Source organism: Lasioglossum baleicum, chromosome 7 (genome assembly GCF_051020765.1).
Source record: "Lasioglossum baleicum chromosome 7, iyLasBale1, whole genome shotgun sequence".
In the NCBI taxonomy this organism is placed as follows: domain Eukaryota; kingdom Metazoa; phylum Arthropoda; class Insecta; order Hymenoptera; family Halictidae; genus Lasioglossum; species Lasioglossum baleicum.
In genome coordinates, this window is record NC_134935.1 from 5,445,909 (window position 1) to 5,473,534 (window position 27,626).

Sequence of the window (27,626 nt, forward strand, 5' to 3'; positions counted from 1 at the left end):
GAATATAATAATTATAATAAAACTTGAAAATTATACACGAATAAAGCTGCTCGATTTCAAGCGCTTGAATTCCTCGCTCTAGAATTTAGAGTTTCATCATTTGTTCGTCAAATTGTATAATATAACATTCAGAAAAGTTGAAAATTGTTGGTCCCTCAAGTGAAAGTTTAACCGAAGAGACTGTACTGAGAAATGGTTGGTGTATGGAGTAGCTAACAGCCAGATAATATACTTCCTACCCGTTCTGCGATGATCGCTGGACGCAGTGTCGCACTGCATAATCAATTCTGTTCGTTTTGGAGCCGATTACCGATCTGTGGTGGGGAAATGAAATATGCACATCCGCGAGCGTTTCTTGCGGCGTCCGTTCGAGCCGCAGAATCATGTTCGATTTATCGCGAGGCTCGATCGGAGGCGGTTCAACACAGCGAGAGGAAAAATGTACTCGATCGAGTAACGACGATAAAACTCGATCGCGACGGACGATAACGGTACACGCGAGTACCGTGTGAAAACAAAATGCTTCGTCGCGTTCGAGACGGTCCTTGATGTCGACAACCAGCTCCACCTTTCGACGGCACTGTCGTGAATACGAAATACTCTCTGGCTACCGAGATTGCCTCTTCGGTGCCCTGGCCTCGTTGGTTATATTCCATTCAGCTGTGCACACACAGCAAATATGTATACCAATGAAATACAGACTTCAATCAATTCTAATAGAAATTTACAATCTGATTAAAACCGACATCATTTTCTCAGTATTTTCCACGAAAAAACGGAAGCTTGTTCACACATCTACAGTCCGATCATGAATAACTGATATTTTCCTTATTTGAATTTAATTCTGTCACAGTTACTTCACTATTATCTCTATCTTCCAACGTTTTTCCGTCTTGATTTAATGAATCTTTGCAACGCAGATTTCTTGGGAATACGTTACATAAATGCGTGTTGCTTGCATGATAAAAAGAAGTTAAGGGGATGAATCCAATGACAATTAAAGAAAATGCAAATATTTTTTTTGGATATACGTATATTAATAACTGGATAAAAATAAAGATTTTGTACGCGTATAAGAATTCATAATCCTGCAACGACTACGACAGCTGAATAAACGGTTCATATACCCAGCAACGCGAATAATGTCTAGCAATTAAATCGCGCAGTTGCAATTAATGAAAGTGAATTCGAAGATTACGATCTATCTAATGATTCAATCGCATACAAACTGCTGCACCGCAGGAAGTACCTATGTTTTTACGATGAATTCATTTCGAGGTAGAAAATTAATGGTACTACGAACTGTGTCAAAGAGGTTTTCGTCATACTGCCTTGGGACGAAGAATGATCGTAAAACGTGACGCAAGTCAGTGGAATCGGAGGATTTTTCGCTGAGGATCGTTCCCCCGGAAGAGCCGAGGTCAGCCATCTTTCCCATTTCGCAGGCCATCGAACTCGACGCCGACTCGCCCGATATCTTCCAAGTATCAGGAAGGGGATAACATTTCTTTTGAAAATTTCGTACAAAGTTTTGGAAACTTTTTCATGCAGTTTAAGAATATGTTTGTTATTTTTGTAAAAGATTTAGAGAGCCGAGGAGCTGAACATCCCCCCCCCCCCCCACCGTCCAAAGAGAATTTCTTCAATGAATTATTAGCAACTCACTGAAATTGTTAATGGCAGAAACAAATATTTATCTGATACCAGCATCTTGCAATCGACGTTGAGAATTTTTATTTTGCATAAAGATCCGCAGTCTAATCGTAATATTTGGATATAACCGAAACGTATATATGTATATCAAATTCCGAAAACCACAGATTGTTATCTAATTAATTCTGTTAGAAAAAATCCTGAAAATTAAACATTGGTCTGATATGTGCAATTTTTAAGAAAAGCAATGCATTCTACTCTCAGAATGCCTGTTGAAATCCACCAATGTTGACCGGCAGGTTTACGAGCACAAGTATAAGTTGAAGTGATCAGAGTCGAGACATTTATGTTCATTAGAATGCGTGTTCTCATGCATTTATGGGATTCGTAATTTCGTAAAACAAGAGGGGAGACGTTCACATTAAATTAGTTAGACTTTGACTACTTTTTATTGCCGATCGGGCAGCACGCTCGCTGCCGTGTTTCACAACGGTCACGTTCAGAAAATCAGCGGCTGTTGGTCATGAATTCAATGGCGCTATCGTAGTTACACGCGAAATGAGCCAAGAAGACTGGATGATTATGCACGACCTCGTTTTTTCCACGATCCACCGAGTTTTCATGGTCAGTGTCTCGTGGCGAACCGATTCGTCGGAACCTTTGCACTTATTACATCGAGATCAAAAGAAGTGAATCATTGCTGAATAATCCTGACGAAATCTCGCGTTGATAAACCGTAATTAACCAACGAACCGCCTATACGCTGTTTTATCTCTCTCTCGTCGCGTTCAAATTCTCTTCTGCAAGGAACATATCGCCGCCTGAATGTAAGAACTAGGTAACTTGAAACTTGGACATTTTGAGTTATCTACTTCGTATTAAAGAAGAAATCAGGTAGAATTAAATGTAAAAACTGGATAACCTATCAAAGTAATCTACAACATCTAGTAAGCAGTGTTCAAAGTAGATGAAAAATAAATACAGATTTCTATTTGTGTTATAAGTGGGCAACTCGACTTTTTTAAAATTTTTGTTAATCCAAAATGATGTTTTTTCATGTATTGTTCCACTTAAAATAAAGAAATATAAGCAGATATTGGCATTACATTTAAAATAACGGTGTCTCCCTTCCATAATCTTAAAACCTTAAAATACTGTTTCATCAATTTCTCTAAAATAAGGAATTGTAAGTTACCCGGTTCTTACATTCAGGCGGCGATATTTGTTGGAACATTTCTGCACACGCGTGTTAACTCTTTCTCCGTTCCACGTGTACAAAGACACCTTTCGAAATGTCAGAAATGGATAAGAAGTGTTTTATAGTTGTGACGATACGCACTAAATCTAAGTTTAGTCACCGCGAATGGAAATAGCTGGAAATCTGCATATTTACGTAAACTTTTGCTTTACGGCCGATTTCGTGAACGTGACAGCTGTATAAAGGACAATGTTAGAAGTACATCAATTTCATATCTGCCGACAACTTGTTATACAGGGTGAGTCGCCTAACGCGTGTACCTCAAAACAACCTCAAAACAGTTGTTGCTGCTATTAAAAAGTTTACTAAGATGAATTTTTAGATCGTATACTTTTGAAGACATTTAATTTCTAATGAAAGAGTCGCTTGAAAGAACTTTTTCCTTCACTTCAGACATTTGTCGCCGCAATGCGTCCGCTGTAGCCGCGCTCTGATTGGCGAACGTTTAAACTGATGAATACCGCAATTATTTTTCACACCAGTCTATACTGGAGAATTAGAAAGGACTGAAGCATGAATGAACGAAGACTGGAGCGAAATATATCGACGGGCACACAATGCTTGCGCAAGTGCAAATTTTGCAATGGCTGCTGCCTACGTGTTTTCTCCAGATGCCGAGCACTCCGTGCTGTGCGCATTCCGCGCCTCCATCACGCTCTGCGTCACGAGAATTAACCGCGGTTCTTATATAGGCGCACGTGGACATGCTTCTCCAGTGTGCGAGTTATTATAGCACTCGGTGGGTCCTCCGAGAGAGAAAATGTGTTGCCGCGATATTTGGAGATACGAATTCGGGGCAACCGACTCCGTGCGTCGCCGTAGTCTCGTAGCGGCGACTTTGGGCGTCTGTACATGAGAGAAAGTCTTCGAAAAAGCGGTTACCGCTGGTAAAAGTTAGTCAGTACAAAAAACTATTATATATATATGTACGGGTGGCCTGGATGCAATACTTTTCTGCATGCTCCACTCTCGAAACAATTTTCGCAATGAAGCCGATAGAAAACAAAATCTCACTGAAACTAGTTTATACTTTTTCGCTTGGTGTCCTCACAGGGTTCTTCATATAATTGAACTTGTAGATAATTTCGAACCAAATACAGTATTTTATCGATAAATGTCCCAAATGTCCGGCCGACAATTGCACCAAAACTATCCCCACTCCTGCGGGGTGTACCCCCTTGAGGGGCCAAGAAGCTCGAGAGGCCTGTATATCAGTGTGATCACACTAATCCAATGACAAAACTTCTTTATTTTTCAGTATTTTTTTATGAAACTTTCACCAACATATTCGTGGCATTTTTCTAATGAAAATGATACCAAATATGATATTGTTCCGATAATATTTACTTGTTTAATGAACGGTGAAAGTTTCGAACAGTTTCTTTCCCATACGCTGTCCTTCTTTGCGTCGAAAACTTTCATCGTTCACTACACAAGTAAATATAATTGGAATTATATCATATTCCATTAGAAAAATGCCACGAATATTTTGGCCAAAGTCCCATCGATAAATAATAAAAAAATAAAGAAGATTTGTTATTGGATTAATTATGTTTACACTTCTCGGCGTCCGAGGCCTCTCGAGCTCCGCTGTCCTTTTCTACGTTCGGCAAAAGTCAAAGAATAGTATCCCTGGCGGATCATTGTCCCTGGGCAGATAAAATACTGTAATATGTATTGCACTAAGAATCGTGTTTTATTCTATTCGCGACTCAAATCTTTCAATACGGTAACTCGAATCGAGATGTTTACGAAATATCTGGTCCAGTACGGGGGGCAATCGGTGGCAGTGCGAAAACAGTAATTCAATATGGACTTGGAAAAAAATTATTTCGATAAAGTATCATGTTTACGAATTAGCAAAGAAGATAACGGGGAACGATAGTTAAAAATATGTTTATTTCACTACGCGCACCGAGTTGAACACGACCGGTCAGCACGATTACGTGAAAACCTCCGGAGTCCCTATAACTGTTGCCGGAATTGAAGTTTGAGGAAAACAAGATGTTTCTTTGTGAATGTTATGTATGAATAATATTCTTTTCTTGCAACTGATACCAGAAAATTGTTTGTTTGAAACGAAGAAATCAGCGAAACGACGACGAAGAACAGCAAACAAGACATAGGAAGAAGCGGCTTCCTTGAAAATCGTTTTGAAACGCGAGTCACGGTATTTTTCCCGTTACGGACACGACACTATCGACCGAATTCTTTCGCGATGATTAGTGTGGAGCAATTGATCGCTGGAATTGTTTCGGCGTGGACTGTGCTTTCAACTTTTCTATATACCGATTGACGAATTGCGTCAGTAACCATGTACCCATTTCCAACTTCTACTTCAAATCATTTTGATATTCCTATTGGAAAATCGTAAAACTAATGGAAACTCATTACGGATACTTGAAAACGAAACACAGCACTGATAAAATTAATACGAATGACCAATTAAGTGCTTAACTGGTTGATGACCACAGAGCTGGGGAAAATAGTATTTTAAATAGTAAATAATCCTATTTATTTATATATAAAAGTATGTGTACAACTTTTAAAATAAAATAATTTATTTGAGGCAGTAATTTTTTTGAAAATAGTATTTTATTTGAAGGATATTGAAAATACTTATATTTTGTCTTTATTTTCAATTTCAATTTTAAAGTATTATTGCTGAAAATCATGGTTCGAATTCAATACATTTATGAGTGCAAATCGTTTCTCAACGATAAGATAGACTGTATGTTTATGCAGTTTCTCAGAGTATTATAACAATGCAAAAAGTAAAATATTTTATTTTGGAGATCAAATCGTTGAAATAGAAATATTTTATTTTGAGGTTTAGATTGTTAAAATAGAAATATTTTATTTTCGAAATTGTGTATCTTATTTAAAATACTATTTTCTTTAAGCAAAATAAAATATAAAATATTAAATAGTATTTCAAATATTTTTTTCGCCAGATAATGCCCACCTCTGCTGATGACTAACTAATTGAATATGCACGCGTCATTTAACGCTCTTCGGTACCACTGTAAACGTACGATTTGAACAAAACGAATATGTAGCTAAACGCCAACTATGTTTTACACAAATTTTTTCCTTGTACGTGTTCACGTAAACAGGATGTCTTCAGGCTCGTGTGGTTAACCGCGTTGTGTGTGTGTGTATAGAAAATAACATAACGTTAAATTACAGAGCCTCGTATCACCTCAATTAATAACATTGTTGTTACGAAACTATGCCGTGCTGTTAACTACCGCTAAAAATAGTGATAACGCTGTGTACTCGAGCTGTTGCATGAAAATTCAACAAGATGGGTTCCTGGAAAGAACGACGTGTGTCAGAAGACACACGCGTGTGCGATTGCATGAGGAATGATTTTCCTGGAGTCTGCTAATGCACCCAATAATCAATTTTAATGTGGCACCGACGCGACGTAACGCACCAGCGAAAAACTTCGCAATATTCAAAGGTCTATCAATCGTCTGCATAAGCGTTCGCTTATTCGCATCGTTGAGTATCGTGGCCACGGTTGGCAGGCACGTGCGTGCAAGCGCATGCGCGCCACGCTTTTAGAACCATACGGCACGCAACGCGAAAAGTGAACGGCGTGGTCGCGAATCTTTTCATTGCCCGCGAAAAAATTCAAGCGACACGAGCAAAGCTCAAGGCTCCGCGGTTGAATCAAATTTTCATAAAAATATCCGCGCTACCATGACGAATCCGCATGCTAAAAGTTTCGTTCTCCAAATTCACCAAATTATTTAATCCTCGTTTAGTCAACCGGCCATTTACTGTGTTTCTTTCAACAATTTGTTAATGTTCCTCTAAAAAATATTACAAAATTTCTCTGAATGTCCATTCTTTACTCGCTAATATATTTATTTATAGTCTTATAATGAGAATTTCTGCAAACATGTTAGATATGTACATGTAATTCTCTGCTTTGTTAATAAACGAAAAAATAATCGAACGTATTCGTGTTGTGAATAAGAAATTAGATATTTTGAAACTATATTGAAATTCACGAGGAAGACACGAGGTCTTCCATTGTCCGACTTACACGGTTATCATCGCTGAAAAATGACGAGCCGTGTCCGTGGACTTAATAATATACGAGCGCAAAAAAGGGGGGCAGGTGTGTTTTCATTATCCTTCGCGAATCACGAATATAGTTTCACGCAACGAAGGACACGTGTGATAACGAACGGGACAAAGTTGAGACTTTTTACGTTCGTTCAAAATTATTAACGAAGTCGTTTCTGCCTGGACAGAAAAGTAAAGGAAAAAGAGTTAGGTTAGGGTCAATTTAAGTCCGCGTAACATATTGTCCGTTACAACTTGTTTCAACGGTCTCGCGGACTATTTAACCTCGATCCTCGGCTACCACTATTTACTCCGGTGACCCTTGTCGCTATTGTTTTGCAAGTTATTTCGGGAGAAGCGAAGAATTTCGAATTCGCGCTAAAATTAGAAAGCGTTTTCCTATTAGCGAGATATTTCCGCGAATCAACGTAAGTCAACATTTGTTTCTCGATTTCATGGAACTAAGGGAGACGTACCTTCGAATGTATGACGTAAGCAAGATATTGCTATTGCGCAATTGCTGATAAAGCAGGCAGCAGGAAGTCGTGAAGCCACTCAAAAGGAAACGTTTCGAAGAAGGTCGGATGTCGGTTGTACTGATAACTCGCGACTATTACCGATTCGAATTGCGACAGTTGAGCGATTTTGCGATTTGAATAAAGTCGAGCATGCAAATCGAAACCACCGAGCGAAACAAAGGAGGTTACCACACGTGACTAACCTCAAAATCCGTCCGACCACGACTAGTGGAAAATATTCGTTTCAAAACTTACAAGTTTTACTTGTACGCGAAATGCACGACACAAAGGAATATTCAACAAGTGGTTACGACCAAGCAAAACAACGGCATGCCAAAGTGCATATATCTACTTGTACGAGACCATGCTGCACGAGACAAAGGAAGCACCGATGACTAAGGGGATCCACAATGCAACTACAATTAGCCCTTTATAGAGCATAAGTCCTGGGTGGGGGAATTAGCTAATTTTTGTTGAAATTCTTACCCAGTTACTAAACTTTGTCATCAAAATGCTTCGACTTACAAGAATGACAAACCTGTATCTACAGAAAAATTTGCTACAAGAGTGAAAGGAAGACTTTTGGACTCTTCTGCATTCTATTGAGAGCACTTGGGCTCGTCTGGACCGTTTGGTAGCCTGACGTACCAAGTGTGCGAGTGACTTATAAAGTGTTATGTCGTATTAGCCGCAATTTACATAATCGATGACTAACGGCTGAGCGATATTTCCGTGAGTCGATCCGTGATCCCAATCTCGAGCTGCTTCGAAAAGGCGACGGCGCACATTGGTCCGGATCGAAGGAGTTGGTGCCATTTGGCTGAACAGTCAACTTTCTCATGTCGATTTCTGATAAATTTGTACTACTTCCTACATGTCACCGCGAAAATGAAAAAACTAATGCGGTTTACCAAGAATTGTAACTAGGACGAATAGGTAGACATTCAGAGACAGCACTTATCGTCAAAAAATGGCTTCTCATCTTCGAGGTGCCCTGATGATACCGCTTAATATTTCTTATTCTTTTTTTTTACAATGAAGTGCACTCTGTTGCGTTACAAAATTAGCATTCTTGTTCACAATATGTTAAAAATTAATATTCAACGAAGTGGAAAGAAATTGGCAAAATTTCTGGAAGTCCTGGAAAGTCCCGTTTTCAATCAAACTGGAACATTTTCAACATTTTCAGCAGAAGTATTTTCGAGTGTTAAGGGTTAATATAATGCCAACATAGTTTTGTTCAGCTAGCGGACTCGTTTCGATGACTGCGGCGCGGCTCTTTCGGTCGGTTAGGCCAGTGTTGCCTCCGTTCGCGAGTCGTGTGGTCGTTGGCCTGTCGCCCAGACTCGAAATGTACTCGCACGCGCACACGGAGCAGACAGAGACGAAACGTACTGTTGAACCGGCCTGAACGAGAAGAAAGACGAAACGGAGATACGTTTCACGGGCTCGGAGCCGCGGATTGAAACGCGTCGTGCATTTCGCTTGTATCGCATCGCACACGCCAATCCATTATTCTCGGTGGCATTCACTGCGACCGCTTAAATCATTATCCAACACAGAGTTACAGGCACAAAGACGAGCGAGATATTTCGTCCGACTTGTTCCGCGCATACATTCGCTCGCAGCGAAAATGGAAGGGAACATATAAGCTTCAGGTCCACCTCTGGCAGAATACATTCGCTGCAAACATTATTTCCACACACACACACACAAAATTTAAAATTAGTGTCGCCTGTATACATCGAAGAAATACGATAAAATAGGTAATACTATATACTAACCGTACCAAGTACAAAAGACTGAACTTGTTTAGATTTCTCACAATTTTGATAACAACATGTGCTTGAATAAATAAATTTATGACACGTCTTTATATTTTTAATAATTGAACAATAAAAAATATGAAACCGGTCGTGGTACGGTTAGCGTTATAAACGAATAATTTTTTCAACGTGGCAGTGACTCAGGTAATGACTCCGCAGACCCCAAGTTTTCGCAGTCACTGAGAGAATATTGTTTAACACTAAACCGAGCACAAAAAGCGATTAAAATGTTCCAGCTTATAAAAATGACAAGGCTCTATTTATTTATATGTTGTGCAATTTTTATTACAATATGTGCTTGGACAAATTAAGTTATCGAATCAATTTCCACGTAAGCAGTCTCGTAATTTCAATAATTGTAAAATGAAAATGATCAAATCGGTCATTTGACCGACACTGGTAGGTTCAGTGTTAATTTTCCGTTTTCCAGTATCTGCTAGAAAGCTAGTCAACAGCAAGTAGTGCATTATATCCGATAAGAAGATTCATACACGCGCATCAGTATGTTTTATCAATATTCGCAACATGTTGCTTTGTTTGCGCGTGCACGCGTAGCATTGAACGGAGAGAATAGTTATGATAACAGGGTTGAAATCAGATAAATAAAAGATACGTTTAATGGACACTTGTATTGTTCAACTAGACAATGATTTGTCAATTATGATGGAATTTACTTCCAACGAACGACCACATCGATCTGTGGCTAAAGGAATTTGTTTCCAGTATAGCTTACGAATCGGTATGTACAACAAAAAAAAGTTATCGTTCTTTTAAAACTGTTCGAACATTACTGTGGTTCACTGTTATCATTTCTATTCGACAGCTGAAAAGCACTGGCCTAGGCGAATCGAGTAGGGCGCATAAGGGAGGGGCCCTTCTTTGTGAAAGATCGGCGCTGACCTCAACGGATTGCCGGGGCTGAGGTAGGCGCCTCCGACTGTGAAACGACCGAACCTTGTTGCCGATGGTCCGCTTGTCTGTCTGGCCAGTTGCCTGGTCTCGTTGCCAAGCAACCGCAACAGCGTCACCCCCTCAATCTTTAAAATTCCGTCACACTTTGAATAGTTCAAATGTTCTCAACCGGCGGATCGAAACTCGTATGTAACACAAATAGCTAAATATCATTACTAGTATTTTTTTTTATCATCGCATCCAATAAGCAAAACCAACATTTTGTATTCGGTATAAATTTCATGTCAAATGGAGTCGTGAAAAATCATATAACTCAATTTTTTGCTAATAGAAAACAGAAATTTTATAACGTAGAACGAAATGTCACAAAACTTGTTTGGAAATGGTAAAAAAATTGGCTTTCATTTTTTCCCTTGAAAAAACGAAATGACTTGATAGATATACAAATATCTGATGAAAATGGGACATTTTGAGAGAAACTTTCCGATGACAAAATACTCGAAAACATTGGTCGATTACATTTCTGCGCGATAATCAAGCGGTTAAAAATACGCGGCAAAGGGCAACGGTTTTTGATCCCTCGCGCACACGTATATTTAGAAAGCGCCGCTAATAATTCACTAACGCGCGAACTCGACTATCACGATAAAGGCAGAGTTCACGATTTTATCCTGTTGGCATTTAACAGTTACAAAAACCTGTTCGACTTGCAGCACGGTCGTTTTTGGCTCGTTGTTTTGAACTCGTTTTTTTTTTTTATTCTTGCTGAACGCGAACCGATGTAACCATGAACTTTCGTGTGTTCAGTCGTACATATCGAGTCATTCAAGTGTTCAGCTAACCTGCGAACATGTGTCTACCCTTACCACGCACCAGTGTGCGTGCACATGCGTGTGTCTGGATTGTCTGGATACAGTCGTTCACAGTGAAAATCGTACATAATGTATTGGAGTCGGTTTAGAATTTATAAAATGGAAAGAAACATTTTTAAATTAAACAAATTTGAGACATCGAATAAAAATCAATTTTAAAAAGCACTGCAGATGGCATGGATAAACATTGAACCACATTAATTACCAAAAATTAGTGAAGTCAATACGACGACGATTGCGAAAAGTTATTTATAACTAGACAGCGGATCTTCATGCAAAATAAAAATGTTGGAGTGTTATTAATTGGAGTGAAATGAAAATTTATTTTCTTTCTTACAATTAGTATGTTTAATAGGTCGAAAATAATATAACAGCATTTTTAAATTCTACTAATGTTTTCACTGTTTCGAATTACACCTACTCATTTTTGTCATAAATTCATAAAATCCGCTGTCTATTTATAACAAAGAATATTTCGCCAAATACAAAATTGCTTTTTACAGTGTTATTATGTAATTGTGCGTTATTGCATATCTTGTACGATTTTGAATGCGAAGTCGATTTCTGTTGCACTTTTATGATAAAAGTTAATTTCTATTTCTGTAGTTGCTGTATAGATTACGAAAATATATTTTAGAAGTTGGTAATTGAATTTTTGTCAAAACTCCTATTCTGTTACTAGGCTGTGGATTGGATCTTTATGCAAAATGATAAGATAAAAATTGATTTCATCCCTCAACCCTCATTCGTCCCTGGTGTCAATTTGACACAGTTGTTATTCTGTTATTTATAGGTAAACTTCTCCCGAAACTTCGCGTCGTTTATTTTTTTAATACAAATCACATAACCGAGAAATCTAAGATTTAAATGTTAACTCATAAATTTGAATTAAAAATACTCCGAAAAATAATTGTTTACCTTGTTATTTCATCGATCTTTTATTACTGTGTCAATTTGACACCTAGGGACAGATTCAGTTCGTGAAATGAGGGACAGATGAGGGTTAACAGCTTCGTTAGATTGAAAACAACATCAAAGTACTCTTAAATGTTTCTAATCTTTTACCGTTTTATATCTCACCCAATCGATGTCTTCATAAATGCATAAAGAACCGCTGTACACGATTTTCACTGTACACGGTTCGGTTTCGAACGCCATTTTCTTGTCGCAAGAAATTCGATAAGATCGATCTTTGACTAGTGCCGCGACATTTTGTGACAATTCGCGATCGTGTTCGCACGGGTCGTAGTCGTAGATTCAGTATAGAACAATTGCGCATGCGCGTTGGCACCCGTTACCGACGCGTGAATAAAGAATCGTGAAAAAATTCGAAATACGAACACAATAGACTTACCCATGTGAGCGAGGTCGATGATCGGTATCTCGCACTTGCTCAGCAGTGTCTCGCAAGTTTGGGTTACGATCGGTGCACTCGTGCAGCAGCTCATCTTGCTTGTGGCTGGTTGCTCCGGTTGAAATGAGATTTCTGCTTGTCTTTTTCTCTCGTTTGGCCCCCGGTGTGTGTGCTCTCTGTCCCTCTGCTCTCGCAATTTCGTATCTTGTCCCCGATCTTTCCGTTCCGTTCACTCGATTCTTTTTTTCGTCCGTCGACCGGGAGAAGCTGTTGCCGTTACTACCTCTTTCTGGCTCGTTGATATAACTGGACGGAAAATACGTGGCTCGGCGTTGCGACTCGCGTCAACACTATCCACTCTAGGCCACGTGCGAATTCGCCCACCCGATACAGCCGATCCCGAACTATTTCACTGGAATATCCAAGAAAAAATCATGCTATCACTGCACACCTCTCGAGACTATTTCCTTTAAGTAAGAAAGCCTGGCCGTCGCACGATCCCTTCACGGTGGGAAACGAATTTCGATGGTAATGCCGGGTCTCGTCACGGTAAAACAAATCGTACAAGCACAATGTTACCGGCGACCCTAACGGTAGCCGTAAGAGACGAGTTTATTATGGGCCTGGTAATGCGGCAGGTAAACGTATACGTGGCTGTGAACTGGTGGGCACATGCTATGCTATCGACGGAGTGGCGGAGGACGAAATAGTGAGAGAAAAAAAAATACAGCTGACACCACGCCGAACTACACTGACACGGAGATACTCGCTGACTGGGGCCGTCGCTAGTCGTAAACCAACCGAACGCCCGCCTGTGGGACCGATCACCGCCGAGACTAACCGAACGGCCACGAATGCGAACGAAGCGCACACGAACGTTCCCGATCTCTACCGATCGAGAGTTTCACGAAACTTGCAGGTTCGCGCGCTCTCACGACGGGAATAGAAATCAATTTTTTCAACTTCGGTGAATTTTATTGGGGTTTGTCTCGCTTTATGTACATTGTATAAGCTCGTAAAATAATAATCCTCTCTCTCTTCCTCTCGCTCGGTTTCGTTCGAATTTGACATTTATGACAAGAATAGAGTAGGTGTAATTTAAACGAGTAAAACCATTAGCGGGATTTAAAAATACTAGTATGTACATTGTTTTCTTCCACTTCACTCCAGTTTGTTGCAATTCAGGTAGAAACTTTTTTTTGTATAGTAATTGTATAAAATCGAAGTGCAATAAAATCATTTCAAGTATAATAAAATCATTTCCAATGTATATGTTTTTTAATCAATTTCAGATTGGTTTCAAGAATTTCAATTTGCCCAGAAATGACAAGTCGATGATGGGAACACGTTCACTGACCAAGTGTATCTTATGAAACCGGAAATTCCTATCACTGTTATCGACTTTCATCGATCATACAAGAGGCTTTACTTTTTTTTTAAGAGACAGAACAAGCACTTCGTGATAACACTTGCTCGAAGTGCGTGGGGACAGAGAAATATTGTTGCCATTTTAAACCTACAAAAATGACAACGCTCTATTTATTTAGATTTTGTGCAATTTTTAAAACAATACCTTTTATGGTTAAAGAAATTTATCGAATCAATTTCCACGTAAGCAACTTCATAATTTCAATAATTGTAAGACGAAAAATATAAAACCGGTCACATCACATTATACATTTTAGACTAAATTAGTTCAATGTAATTTTTACGATATTGTCAAAAATAAACCGTTAGATAGTGCTGATTATTTATTAAATGGAATTCATTTAGTGTTAATATCCTTTTCCTTTAAATATCTCGAAACAAGAAATAATGACAGACCACTTTCATAATTATGAACACAAACGATTTTCTTTCATTTCAGCCATATCGAAAATTTGAAACTGGGTCGGCGTTGGCTAACGAATATACCGTACCTTACAAAGCGAAAATTCGATCAAGTAAAACGCAGAAAAATCCTAAGACTTTACAAACTTGCGTTCATAAGAAAAAAGGAAACACTAGAATAGACGAGCAGGATTTTCGAGATGCGTTTCGCGCGATGTCTCGAATCGCACTGTTCCACCGCGAACGATCTTTGAATTACTAACGCAAGTTTCGACGATCCCCACCATACGCGGTCCCACTCGATCTTGCAGCTTACCTCTAATCATTGCAATTAGTATTTCGCCGCTATCGCGAGCGAAGCGTAGTACTCCTCTGTCGTCGCACCGATCCGGATATCGGAGTGTCGTTTCGTTATTATAGTAGTTTTCCATGGAAAGACAGGCATATTAACACTTTGGCTGGCATGTCGCACGCATATTAACACAAGTGACACATGTTAATCCTCGGTCGCTGGTCCCCGGATCTATTTAATTTGGACTTACATAAGCTCTATCTCATTCGCGATTCCATCTGAATGCAATTTTCCTAATATTTAATATCTCAAAGAAGCTCGAGCTGTTTTCATTTATTCCAGAAACATTACTCCGTTTTAAACTGTGTATAACATACAATAACAAGACTGAACTCGTTCGAATCTCTACGATATTTATTGTAACACTTGCTCGGATAATAAAGTTTATTCTTATATTCACAACATTTTTGTGATTTCAACTGTAAGAGAAAACAATTTTGGCGCATACAGTAGTTCTAGTGTTAAGATGAACTGCAACATTCTTGAAAGAACTGACACCGGACAGGCAAAACATTCGCGATGCCAAAGATAACCGAAAATTTTCTCAGTGATCTCGAACTCCGCAGAGGTATCAGCATGGCTGTCAGTGAAAGTGTTAAAACAGCTATGCCGATCGATTCCGCGCAGATTTCCGCGAGCGTGTGGCCGCGTTAAAGCTTCTTCGCGATAACCGTGACAGGTTTGAACAGGGTGCACCTGTTTTTCGTTGGTAATCCGGCATCGTGCTAGCCAGCTGTTCCTCGTGGAATCAGAGTCGACTGTCTCGATCCCTCTCGTGTACTTTGCCCAAGTTCTTTTTTTAGACAGCAATAAATTTTCGGTAAACGATCGCAAGCCCGACCGGACGGCGAGATGATTTGCGTCGTCGATGGGATCCAGGGAACCTTGAACGAGATCGTCGGTTGTTTTGCTCGATCTTTCTTTTCCCTCCAGGCCAGGTCTTCTTGTTGTTCTTGTTCCGTTCTCCTAACGAGCTTCCTCCGATGAAATAAGTTTCTTGCGTATCGTGTGCTCTTCGTGGGCGCTCGGCCGGATCTTCGCTGCGGCGAGAATTACGCAGGTTCGATCGGAAGAAGGTTTGTTCACTGGTGAGGATTCCGTCGCCGTGGAAGTCGTGTCAGCGTCCTCTCTCGCTGTATTTTTAGATCGAGCGTGTCTCGACGACGACGACACCCGTTTTATCTTCCTCTTGCGACTTTTATCAGGTTTCTTTGTTCCTCGCGGCGAACGACGCTCCCAATTCGACGGGGATGTGCTCGAGTTCCGTCCCTCCGTTTCCGAACTGAATTCAGAACGACGATCAATTCGCGCGGTCATCCAAGCACAGTAGAACCTCGCTCGTTGCAACCTCGTATGGGTGGCTAATAGATTTTTCTTTATCCGCAACGCGTACGCAATCGCTGGGCCGTGAATGAGTCTGATCCGCCACGCTCCGAGGTGAAACGCTTCAATTTTTGCACGCGTTTTCAGGCCCGTTACGCGCAACGGGCGAGGTTCTACTGTGTGTAGTTTTCAAGGGTACGATCGAATGATCTACGCGATTTATCCGCGACGCGACCACGGATGGCTGACAATCGGGCTCGGTGACCCGACGCCGCTTATCGGCGACCCCTTACATTCAAATGCGATTTTAATTGAAACTGCCATCCTGATTTATGGAACACCGGTCTATTCTTGCTGTAAAAAATGGGTCTGTTTATGAGCACACGATCGGATTACCTTGTGCTGTCCAACGATACGCTGGTGGATTCGTCGGCGAAGGCCTCCGGAGAGTGATACCAACGACACGATCCGCACAAAAGCCTGCGAATCATCTAGAAAGAATCAGAAACCATTCGAGTGGAACAAGAAAATCAAATCAGATTTATAACTTAAATTGCTTCCAATGTTTGCTTAAAATCCAGGTAAACTAATAATATAAGACTATGGATTTTTCGTTGAATAAAGATTATTTGCATCGATCACAATTTTGGAATATAATGTACATTCTAATTATTTCCCTCCCTGTTCGTCTCTCGATCAAGCCGGTTAATCAAGGTCCTACTGTACATGGAAGCTCCTCAATTCTTCTAATCTACTCATTTTTACCATGAATGCATGAAACCGTGATAAAAGGCGGGAGTAAGAGAAAAAGGTATACATTTAATACAGCAATTTATCGTTCACCTTTGTAATTAAATAGACTAGGAAGATCTGAATGATCACCAACGTGCTCGTCATAACATAAGCAACGATGACGATCCTGAGTAGGATAGGGCCGATGATCTCGGTGCAGCCGTTCGTGTTGATCGTTTTCACATCGTCTCCTTGGATTTCTGTGTGCTCGCACGGCGCCATAGCTTGCAAGTTGCAACAACTGAATGGGACACCGCGATCCCTATATACCTCGTCGGATATTCTGCTTTGAACCGCCATTTCCTCCCGGGATGCATAATCCACGCCCTAATCGAACAATATCTCCCATGAAATATTTCACGCAGTTCATCCGGAAAGTTCTCGGAATGGAATCGAAAGTCAAATTTCAAGGATTCGAACTGATTTTATGATTAGTATGTTCCAGGATTAAATGTTCTAGTAACACGTTCGCTGAAATGATCATAGATTGAAATCTTAAGAATCTCTTGAGAATTTTGGAAGTTTAATGTTGAAATACTTTTTGGATCTACTGTAGATAGAATAATTATTAGCTACTAATGGACGTACATATTTGAATGAAACTGTCTTTAACGAAAAGGAGGCCATTCCACGAACTTTCTGGACAAACTGTGTTTACCCGAAGGGCTTTCCATTTTCACGTGTTTTATACCGTGTTGCGAGTTACCCTTCTTGAATCGTGGATTCACCTGCCAGTCAAGGTGGAACCAGTCTGTGTAGGAAGTATGGCCGCAGCATTGGAAGATGAACTGTATCTCATCGATCGCGTACTTGTACGACGCTGCGCTCGCGTACAGCCGCATCGAATTGTTGAAAATTTCGATCAACGAATCCTGTCTGAGGCTAATGTGATACCCGATGGAGACTAAAGTGGTCGCGTTCATTATCGCGCAGATCGCAATTGCTATCAGCAAGCATCTCAGCACCCGCCTGGTCTCCGCGCAGCAACGTGGCTCCTTTCGGCTAGATAATTCACGAAACTCAATAAGCAAGCGATTGTATCTACACGAATTTCTATCTACAGTGAACCACAGTAACACTCGGACACTTTTAGCACTAAAACTATCGAGCACTGAAAGCGATTAGAACGTTTTAGCTGATAAAAACGACAAGGCTCTATTCATTTAGATTACGTGCAATTTTTATTGCAATATGCGCTTGGACAAAGAAATCTATCGAATCATTTTACATGTAAGCAACATCATAATTTCAATAATTATAAAATTAAAAATGTAGGACCGGTCATTTGACCGGCGATGGTAGGTTTAGTGTTAAATGGACGAGAACTGTTTATAACATCAGATCATACGACTTGGATATTTTCTTAGAAGTTAGAGCAATTAGTTTACTGTATAGTGATTCACTGTATCGCCTTCTTTCCGACGGAGGCAATTAACAGACATTTTTAAAAGAGCAACTTACGCGCGTGTACTGCGAACAGTGAACAAAGCAGTCGGCAGGCCCACGCTGACGTTTACCAAGGTAAGTATGACAGGTGGCAAACCACCCGCGAATCGAATGATCTGCCATTCAGCGAATATCTCCAGGATCAACATGAAGAATCGTTTAGCTTCGAAGATGGCGAGGGTGACTGCCACGCCATAACCGAACTTCACCTCCCAACCACAATTGCAAGGTGACCTCTCATTTCTTTTGAATACCACGTTGTTCCGGTTGCTCTCGTTGCACGACATTCAATGATAATTACCGCTCTCAGTAATTACGTTAGCATATCTACTCGTCGGCCGTTTTACCTGAAAATATCTTCTGAGCGGCCGACTTCAACAGTAAACGTTCATTAGTCGGTTTTAAATTGCGCTAACTCATCTTTCTGATAAATGTATAAAATCCGCAGTCTCTCTCTACTCGTAAAGCTTTCAATGAAACTCGTTGCTTGAAAATAAGAAATTTAAGGATCCGTTTACCCAACTAAGTAAACAGAGGAAGAACAACAGGGTATCGTTGCAGCGTCACGTGCGCCAATTGAGAATAATTTCGACCGGAAGTCGAAAATGAAGGAAAACATGTTTTCCCAAGGACGAGGCGCAATTACATTGTTACGCTGCAGCCGTAATTGAGGTGCACGAGATTCCGAAGCTTTCTATGCGCAATTCTATCGTGAATCAAATAGCGCGCGAATCGTTATTCGCTCACGGAAAAACAAGATTTAACGAACCGCATTGTTTATACGTCATTCGTGTCGCAACCGATTTCGACGTCGCGGACTACATCTGTTCCCGTGTTTATCGGGATGTCGCGATGTCGTATCTACACTCCAAGGTTAATTGACTCCGTATGCAAAGCTTCTCTGGCGGTCGTTCGACTCGTCTCAGATACTGACCTATGATTCGATTAACGATGATCTTTTAATTAAACGTAACGAACGTTTCTGCTGGGTGGATCGGATCTAAATTCGAATGATTCCGCACGCACCATAACAATGAATATTCCGAATAGTTAATCAGTCACAATCTCGACGGAGGCTTCGTACGTGTGTAATCCTCTTTGCACCGAACACCTTTCGCGCATCTTCTCATTAATTATTAAATAACGAAAGCGCGAGGAAATCTTTTCGTTCGCCGAACAGCGGAGCATATGTGATTAAGTCATTATAATATCAGTGACAAAATTTCAATTGCGATGTGAAAATAAATTCAAATCCTGTAAATCTTGTGCTGTCTTTTTGTCCCGTGTGGTTTTTGTAGAATAATTCCGAAGTAATTTGATTCGAGCAATTTGTAGGTTCGTAAAGAGAGCCAGCTTGTGAATGACATAAACAACCTGTCCAAGTTGAACGCGCGAAAGAGTTCGAGAACAGTTTTACGATCTCCGCGTTCAAGAGATCCTCCGGCTTTCTCTGCCGATGGAAGACTCACCAGACGCCATGATGCGAGAGATAAGGCAGCCTCTTATGAAATTTTATGTTTATCCACGGTTTTAAGGTTCTGCTTGAGAAACGACGTGAACAACGCGTCGACGATGGGTCATTGTCTTTGGAACTGATTTCACTGGTGTTTCATTGACCAGGCGGATCGGCGTACAGTTTAATAATTTATTATCGTGAAAATAGCTACACGAAGCGTGTATTTATAACAATTAGACTGCGGATCTTTACGCAAAATAAACATGTCCCCGTTAGTAGTCTTTTTACGTTGAAAACAACGTAACGATATAGTCTTAGCTTTTTTATATTTTTCACTGTTTTACATTTCACCCAGTTAATTCCTTCGTAAATGATTATCCATCCGCCGCCTAATAATAATAATTACACGCTGAATTGTAGGTCTGCGATATTTACAAAACAGTTGCAGGATTATTCAAGATTCAGAATCAGTTGCAAATATTGTCAACGATTATATTACAGTACAAAATTAGATGCCTTTAAATTATTACATAGTTCGTGTAGCGCGATATCTGAAAAACACGTATTTCTCGTTTAAGCTCGCGTATGCAGTGTTTATACTTTCATATCTCTCAACAAAAGGCGTTCAGTATAAAATAATGTACGTAGGTACACATACTTTTACAGTAGAAACGTTCACAACAAAGCAGCTTTCACATTAGCTTTCTTCGCTAATCTCGCAGTTAGTGTCGCACCCTTACTTCTCGCTAAATATGCGATCCCAACATTTCAACAGCCCCAACATTAACAACGCACGAACAACTTAAAAACTACGTTTAACAAATTAATTAGCGCTGTGATCTCCGCAGGTACTACGTGTAGAACACTTATCGCTAATGCTTATCTCCTAATGAAGCGTTTTCGTCCGTAATGTAATACTATCAACCGGTAAGAACGTGTTAAATTTCAGTGTCAACTCAACGGTTCCCACGTTCTTTCTGTTTCGCGTTCGTTTCGAACGTTATGACGTTTACTGGTACACCAAACATGTTTGCTCAAGCATTTCTCGCGCGGATTCGATGAATGAGAGACAACCTTACGTATTCTGAATGGCGTAACGCCTCGCAACGATCGCGTTGCTTCGGTTCAAATCACTTTGTATTTGTATATGTTCACGTAGGAATTCTTAATACCGTAGGTCCAGAATGCCAGGAATGGCAGTCTCTCGATTATGTACATGGTCATTCGCATTTGACCGTTGAAGTATGCTCGGAAAAGTGACGACCACCACCGCGTAGTCGCCAGTAAGTATTTGTGCACCATTAGCTGAAGATTCAGGATGAATCTTCCGTACCAGGACAGGTGTGATGTGTCTGAAAATATTTTCCGTTTTTAAGCCTTGTTTGATTTCGATATTGCAACGATGTCGATTACCTGTTTTCAAGGAATGATTGTTGTTGGTGGCGCTCGAGGATGCCAATGTGAGGGTGAACACGACGAACGCATCCGAATCCAAGTACGGATTCAATGGCCAGAGACCTTCTATCAGTGTCCGGCTCATTTCAGTGAAAGCTTTGTTCTTGTTGGCAAGACTCGGCAAAAATACCTCGTCCAACACACGTCTGCAAAGAGCGCGCGTCTCTTCGACATTCCCCGCGCAGAGGTTGTATCTGTCGAATAAAAATCAGCTTTTGTACACACGATTTTTCAAAGTGCAAGACCAAAATGAAGTTTTTCTCGCTACGGACTTGTCTTCCATTCCGAGCATGCTGCCGACAACGTGCCAGAAATGAATCAGTCCCTCGAGTTCCTCGGAACTGTTGTTCACCCCAAGATAGTCTCCAGCCAAAACGGTGAATCCCATGAATCCGAACTGAGCCAACGCCATGTCCAATTGTGAGACACGTCCGAGTCCTGCCTCGGAACTTTTGCGAAACGCCACACAGTGCTTTTTTCGGACGATTTTCAAAGAGTCGAGGAACCTGCAAAGAATGGAATCAGAGTTATGTTGATTTGTAAGAAAAAATAAAAAAGGCAAACAGGGGAGGTTCAGGGCCTGCTTAAGCCCCGTAGCAAAAAGCCAGCGAAAATATTAAATGGGAACGTCAGGGCACCGCATCAAAGAGAAGCTATTTTTCTCGTGAAAAATACTCCGCTTAAAATGTCCTACTTTCAATATGTTCATTACAACTATTATATTTATTAAATTGTACTATTTTCTTCATTTCCGAGGTCTGTGGACATTTGGGAAGCAATGTTCATATATTAGGTATCGATACGAGAAAGTTCGTTTTTGGGCAGAAAGGCACACGATTTTCCAATCCAGACCACTGTTAGGCGCCGAAACATGAATGATATTTTTGTTAAAACAAAAAAAATGGGCATTCATTGTGCCTGTTTAAAAAGGTGCGCTACATTTGCACGCAAGCGGCCCTGATAGAAAGCCTAGGGCCTAGGGCCTCGTGATAAAATTTGCTACGGGCCCCGCGCTGGCTTAATCCGGCACTGAGGAGGTTGTATAGTGTGAATAAATAGTATAAATAATATAACTATAGTATAAATATAGTGTATAAACATTGAGTAACAATCATTGCTCCAAAACAGTTCGCTATATTAAGCTACGTCCACACGTGGACATACCCCTAGCTTTTGCTTCGACGAGAAGCTTACTAAAAAAGGTGATTTGGGATTTCACAGGAATCATTTTCCAGACCCGGATCAGATTTTCCCAGACTCGAGATAATATTTATTCGGTGATGCGTGGACCAGAGAATACATTCGACACGATCAACCGATTAAAATAGCGGAGCTGCATGCGCCGGACGATTCCTCGAATGCCAATGATCCATCGGTCCCCCTGGACCGCGTATTTCTGTCACGCAGTTGCAACATTGAACGTCACCATATCGGTGCATTCTGCAATCTTTTTTAAAATCCTTCTTTTAACCACCCGAGGCTGATAAAAACGGAAATAGAAAGTAAACGAATGGAACGTTTCCAAAGATTTTCTAGGAATGGTATCTGTGATATAAGTATCCATGATCAATTTCACAAATACTTGTGCAGACAGAGAGAAACAAAAGAAATATTTTTGGAACGTGTGCTTTCTAGCCCGAGAAGTCCTTATGTAAGTAAAAGTGAATCCTTTCTTTGTACATTGTGTTTGCCAAAAATTATCAGAAAACACAAGTAATTATCCTGTGCAAATGTTTACAGGTTTCTATTTACTTACTCTTTCTCTATTCCAGCCCTTTTCCCATACCAAACCCACGTGTGAAGAATGGTGGATACGTATCTGTGAAAGGACGCGCACAGCGTGCCACTCTGTTTGGTGAACGCTAAAACGTTCCTGATCGACGGTACAGCAAACAAGGAGAGTAGACCGCAAAGTTTGGCGATCATCATCGTGAAAACATTATTGTAAAACATCCGCTGGCCGAGGAGGAACTTCTTCTCGTCGAAGAAAGCCGGCAATTCCGGCTGTAGCCACTTGAAGTCCATGAAAGTGTTTGCCCCATCTTTGAGGAGCGTTTGCAGTTTCTCTTCGACAACGTCTAAAAAAAGAATCGGAAATGCGTAAAAATGAAGCACTTGTTGCCAATACCCTCTTTGTTTCTTTATAACAACTACCGGTCTTTAACTGTGACTCTGTTATGTCCGAGGCAAGCTCAACACTTTTCTTTTTCTTTTAATAACATTGCTGGCATTTTAATTACAGAAGATTTTAATGTAATTCGCAATCTCTTGAAATAGCTACATTGTCGAAGTGCAGCTACGTGAAATCAGGATTGAATCTATTTGTCATCACGGAACAAGTGAGCAGAACAGGAGTAGATACACATTGTGTTCTGTCGATTTGCTTATTCGTAGTGCGTCCACTGCACAGATGTATCCCCATTCGATGGCTCTGAATACCAAATGAATTTCGTCGCATCATACTGTAAAATCGCCTACACGCGGTACGTGCTACGAGTGCGGGCTTGTTCGACAAACCCGATCATAAGTACCACCGGGACTCACACCTGGAGATGTACGACATAATGATTCACAAGTCGTAATCACGGTTTATCGAATCAAAAGTGTTGGCCAAAGTAATAAGATCAAATTGATTCAGTTAAGTGTGCCAATTGTTTTCCAATTTGGCTTCCAGAGCTGCCCGTAATCGTCCAGCAATTTCTCAATCTCTTTCTTCCAACATTTGTTCAAATAGTATATGTATATATTTAATTTTGCATTCAAATATTATTAGCTACATCTAATCAAAATTAAAAAATCAAATCAAGCTGGAAGCTAGCTTCGTTTTCTTTAATTACCATTTTGTTGTTGGTTTTTGTAAATGTTGTAAATCGGAATTGTGTTTAAATACCGTTCGGACACACTGTATAAAATCGTAGTACACGTATATGTTTAATTTTGCATTCAAATATTATTAGCTACATCTAATCAAAATAAAACAATCAAATCAAGCTGGAAGTTAGCTTCGTATTCCTTAATTACCATTTTGTTGTTGATTTTTCGTATATCGGAAATGTGTCCAAATACCGTTCGGACACACTATATGTATAAAATCGGCACTCTACTCACCACGAGGCATTCGAAGAAGAATTGATTTCACATTATCGTTTGTTTCCCCAGCAACTTAAATTGTCTGTAGCAACATCTCGATTTATCGAACATTCCAGAAACCACGATTGCCAAAACTATTTCGAACCGTTCAGTTTCTAGACACGTGCGGTAGAAAGTTAGATCATCGGGATATTATGTCATCGTGGCCGTTGCGTAAAAACCGATTCGTTTTACTTTCACCGAGCAAAGTGTCGCTCGTCTGCTGTAGCTCCACATTAGTTTTATTTCAATGAAAGTAATGCACTACAGCCCGATTTGATCGGCTTTTTCGAAACTGCACACCGCGCGCTGCATTCGAAGCTCAAACGCGCGCCGACGATGAAAGTAAGTCGAGGTCGAGCGTTTCTATTCGCACTTTCATTAGCTGCTGCACGCTTAGAATCCAGCGAAACGAGACGCTAAATGGTAGTCAACGATGCCTCGTTTTTGCCAGTCGAATCATTCCAAACAGTTTCTAAACAGGTTCACCTTTTAAGAAGGTATGCGAAACTGTAAGCCCAATAAAATGGTGTAAATCTTCTTCTTCTTCGTAAATAAAAATGCTACAAAAACAGATTTTTTACGAAACATTGAGCAACATCTTGGCTTCATTTTCATATTTTTTTTTGTTTCTAAAAATTACAAAACGGTGGAGTTGGGTAACGTTATCTAAATCCTTGTGTAACAAAACATTGGGTACCTTGCACTCAGTAAAAGTGACTGGATTCTAAAAAATAAAAAATGATTGTACCCAATTTAAACAAAAATAGATTATCTTCAAATAAACTTTTTAAAAATTTTTTTTCACTTAGACCACCTTCATAATTAACACTAAATGGATTCCATATACCGTTGAAATAACAAGCACTATCTAACGGTTCATTTTCGACAATATCGTAAAAATTACATCGAATTAATTTAGTTCAAAATAATATGATGTGAAATAGACCACTTTCATAATTATGGGCACACGTTGAGACAGAAAATGGATGTCCATTTCGCTCCAGATTGTTACAATTCAGATAGATAATTTTTATTTTGCATAAAGGTCCGCTGTCTATTCGCCACTGTTGCGCAACTTTCCTGCGAATGTCCTTCGCAGTCTCGGAAGAGGCAACAGAGCCTGACGTTCTTGCTTCTGCTTTGTATTTCGCCTGACCGTTCTCCGCGAACGTACAAAAGAATGAACTGAACAAAAAATGAAATCAACGGGAGAATATTTTAATCGAACGGCGCGCGTTTCAGACAGGTACGCTAAAACCGTGTGTTCAGTGCGTGCCAAGCTTGTTTTCAAAGTAAAAGTAGGCATCCGGGTTCATCCACTGCATCTTTCACTCGTCCGTTGAAACAGTGTCAGCGACATCAAGGATGTGTTGAACGTGTATCATTATAGGCACAGATAAAAAATTTCAAAAACGTAACCTCTACTTTTTCCTTCGCGATTGCGAAAAAAATACAAATTTAACGTCTCAAAGAAACTCAAGCTGTTGGGTCGAATTTTGATAAAGATATTCGTTTTTAAAAGGTGTGCGAATACTTCGTACACCCACTGTATATGTACACTATCTGTAATCTAATAATGCGACGTTTCTGGAGGCTGGGGTTGAACAGCATTGCCCTTGGACTTTTGCGCATGACGGAATCACACGTAGCCCCCGTATGGTAGCTACATGTTAACGCCATAACTAGACAATTCATCAATGAAATTTTTAATATCCCTCCTCAATAATACCAAACTTTTCTATGAAATGATTCTTTCAAAATATAAGCAATAAGCAATAAAACAATTATAGTAAACATCTATAGTAAAATTGAGTAGATGAATCAATACATGATTTCTCCTCCATTAAAATAATTAAGGGAAGAAATAACATTTAATTTGGTTTCTATCTCTTGCAATCGATGCAGACAATTTTTATTTTGCCTAATCATGACTCTTTAAATAAAAACCTATCGGTAGAATGGAATTTTTAATTGTCTTAATAAACTAGCTTCTCTTTTTGTTCTTACAATCCCTCCATTCTGAACAATTTCTTCTGTTATTCAACAAATAAACAGAAAGCTCCCGAGCTTATTTCTCATCAATAAAATTTCGGAAGTTTGCCAGCAGTTTGATAAAGGGGACACTAACCTGCCAGATCCTCCTCATAGTTACCGACTCGCTCGATGTTGTCCATGTTTCACAACTAAACAAACTGCACGGTTGAATTTCTACGCTAGACTTGCAACCGCCATCGAATCACTACACCGCGAATCGTATGAACCTAGCTACGAAAATCACGAAACACTACGTCGCCGAAGAGGCTACTGACTCGGGCGGATCAGTAACAATGAAGCGATCCAATATAAATAATTTTTCGCTATCGTTGTTGGAACTTTCCGCGAATAATAAACGGAACGAACCGTTTTCGACGTCCTACTTTGCACCAGCGGCGCATACTACACGGGAACGAAAGAAACTGATGTCGATCGCACATCTTTGGAGAAAGGTATCACAAACGAGTCTCCTACCTTTCCCTCGCTCCTGCTTCCTCCCGCCGTCTGTGATCACGCTACAACGTCTACTTACTTGATACAGAAACGCATCAACGAAGCCTAGAACTTCGAAGTATGGCTTCACGAAACCCACAAATCTATCACTTTTATATCTTTCAATTTCGTAAACGATCGACAGACTTCCAAGGATTGGAAGGAAGAGCATTACTTGTTCTCTGAAACACCTTTAATTTTTTTTACATCAAGATACCTTGAGAAAAGATTTTTCTTCAGAAATATTAAGCAACATTTCAGCTTCGTTTTCATATTTCTTTATTACATAAAATTATAAAATCGTGGAGTTGTACAACATTATCTTACTCCAGGTCCAGCAAAGCCTTGGGTACCTTGCACCCACCGGCAAAAGTGATTGGATTATAAAAGATAAAAAATTGTTGTATTACCTTAAACAAAAATAGATTATCTTCAAATGTAACGTACGTTTTTTTTAATAATTTTGAGAAATAAGGAAATGGCGACTGTCGAGAGAAAAAATATCTTTTTCGCTGACAAGAATCAGCTTTATCAACGTTTTGCTGGACATGGAGTCAGATAATGTTGTACAAATCTGCCATTTTGTAATTTTTAGGAAAAAAAACGAAATACGAAACGAGAAACGAAAAACGAAAAATCTTTATCTTTTACAGTATCTTTATATACGAAAAAAATGTTAGAATTACTCGAATTTATTTTTCAAAATAGTATTGTACAATTAAAAAGTTATTGATGGGAAAGAACGTCTGTATTGAAATGTACGATGGAAACAGTATTTCATGGAATCGCGGTTCAAGGACGTGACATTTCGCAGGAGTATACTTAGAACATTTTTTCACAG

At 39.9% G+C, this 27,626-nt stretch overlaps 3 protein-coding genes and 1 long non-coding RNA gene across 9 annotated transcripts in view; 1 reads left to right on the forward strand and 3 right to left on the reverse strand.

The window, feature by feature from the left end:
* LOC143210863 (uncharacterized) overlaps positions 1-12,609 on the reverse strand; it is a 33,718-nt gene extending 21,109 nt beyond the window's left edge. Inside the window, exon 1 of the mRNA XM_076428102.1 lies at positions 12,474-12,609. Within this exon, the coding sequence (XP_076284217.1) occupies positions 12,474-12,567 (94 nt within the window). The 5' untranslated portion in view covers positions 12,568-12,609. The remainder of the gene's footprint in view (positions 1-12,473) is intronic.
* Positions 3,575-14,357, forward strand: LOC143210866 (uncharacterized). The gene is made up of 3 exons (XR_013009344.1): positions 3,575-10,074; positions 10,159-13,455; positions 13,766-14,357. It is a non-coding gene; the product is annotated as an uncharacterized LOC143210866 (long non-coding RNA).
* Positions 12,670-19,710, reverse strand: LOC143210861 (uncharacterized). 5 transcript variants are annotated; one of them, XM_076428096.1, is made up of 7 exons: positions 18,232-19,710; positions 17,499-17,772; positions 16,822-17,097; positions 16,375-16,469; positions 15,352-15,937; positions 14,620-14,826; positions 12,670-12,885 (listed from the first exon to the last, which is right to left on the reverse strand). In XM_076428096.1, the coding sequence occupies exons 1-5, from the start codon at positions 18,501-18,503 to the stop codon at positions 15,622-15,624; spliced, it is 1,233 nt and encodes a 410-aa protein (XP_076284211.1). In that variant the 5' UTR covers positions 18,504-19,710; the 3' UTR covers positions 12,670-12,885; positions 14,620-14,826; positions 15,352-15,621. The 5 variants fall into 5 exon arrangements, with proteins under 5 accessions (XP_076284211.1, XP_076284210.1, XP_076284214.1 ...); XM_076428095.1 differs by having other exon boundaries at positions 14,620-15,937; XM_076428099.1 differs by lacking the exons at positions 14,620-14,826; positions 15,352-15,937 and having other exon boundaries at positions 16,375-16,458.
* Positions 19,711-19,849: 139 nt separating this feature from the next.
* On the reverse strand, positions 19,850-26,747 carry LOC143210862 (uncharacterized). Of its 2 annotated transcripts, none has more exons than XM_076428100.1 (5): positions 26,388-26,747; positions 22,884-23,205; positions 21,400-21,633; positions 21,086-21,321; positions 19,850-21,024 (listed from the first exon to the last, which is right to left on the reverse strand). In XM_076428100.1, the coding sequence occupies exons 1-5, from the start codon at positions 26,431-26,433 to the stop codon at positions 20,798-20,800; spliced, it is 1,065 nt and encodes a 354-aa protein (XP_076284215.1). In that variant the 5' UTR covers positions 26,434-26,747; the 3' UTR covers positions 19,850-20,797. The 2 variants fall into 2 exon arrangements, with proteins under 2 accessions (XP_076284215.1, XP_076284216.1); XM_076428101.1 differs by lacking the exon at positions 26,388-26,747 and adding an exon at positions 24,236-26,371.
* Between the last annotated feature and the right edge of the window lie 879 nt (positions 26,748-27,626).

Coding starts and splice junctions, on each gene's coding strand:
- LOC143210862 (XM_076428100.1), bottom strand. CDS start 26,433: ATGGACAACATCGAGCGAGTCGGTAACTATGAGGAGGATCTGGCAG. Junction 23,206..26,387: donor CTATGAGGAGGATCTGGCAG/GTTAGTGTCCCC, acceptor TTCTTTTTTTAG/ACGTTGTCGAAGAGAAACTG. Junction 21,025..21,085: donor CAATCATTCCTTGAAAACAG/GTAATCGACATC, acceptor AAATATTTTCAG/ACACATCACACCTGTCCTGG.
- LOC143210861 (XM_076428096.1), bottom strand. CDS start 18,503: ATGTCGTGCAACGAGAGCAACCGGAACAACGTGGTATTCAAAAGAAAT. Junction 17,098..17,498: donor GGTTCCACCTTGACTGGCAG/GTGAATCCACGA, acceptor TTGTTCGATTAG/GGCGTGGATTATGCATCCCG. Junction 15,938..16,374: donor GTATCGTTGGACAGCACAAG/GTAATCCGATCG, acceptor TTCTGAATTCAG/TTCGGAAACGGAGGGACGGA.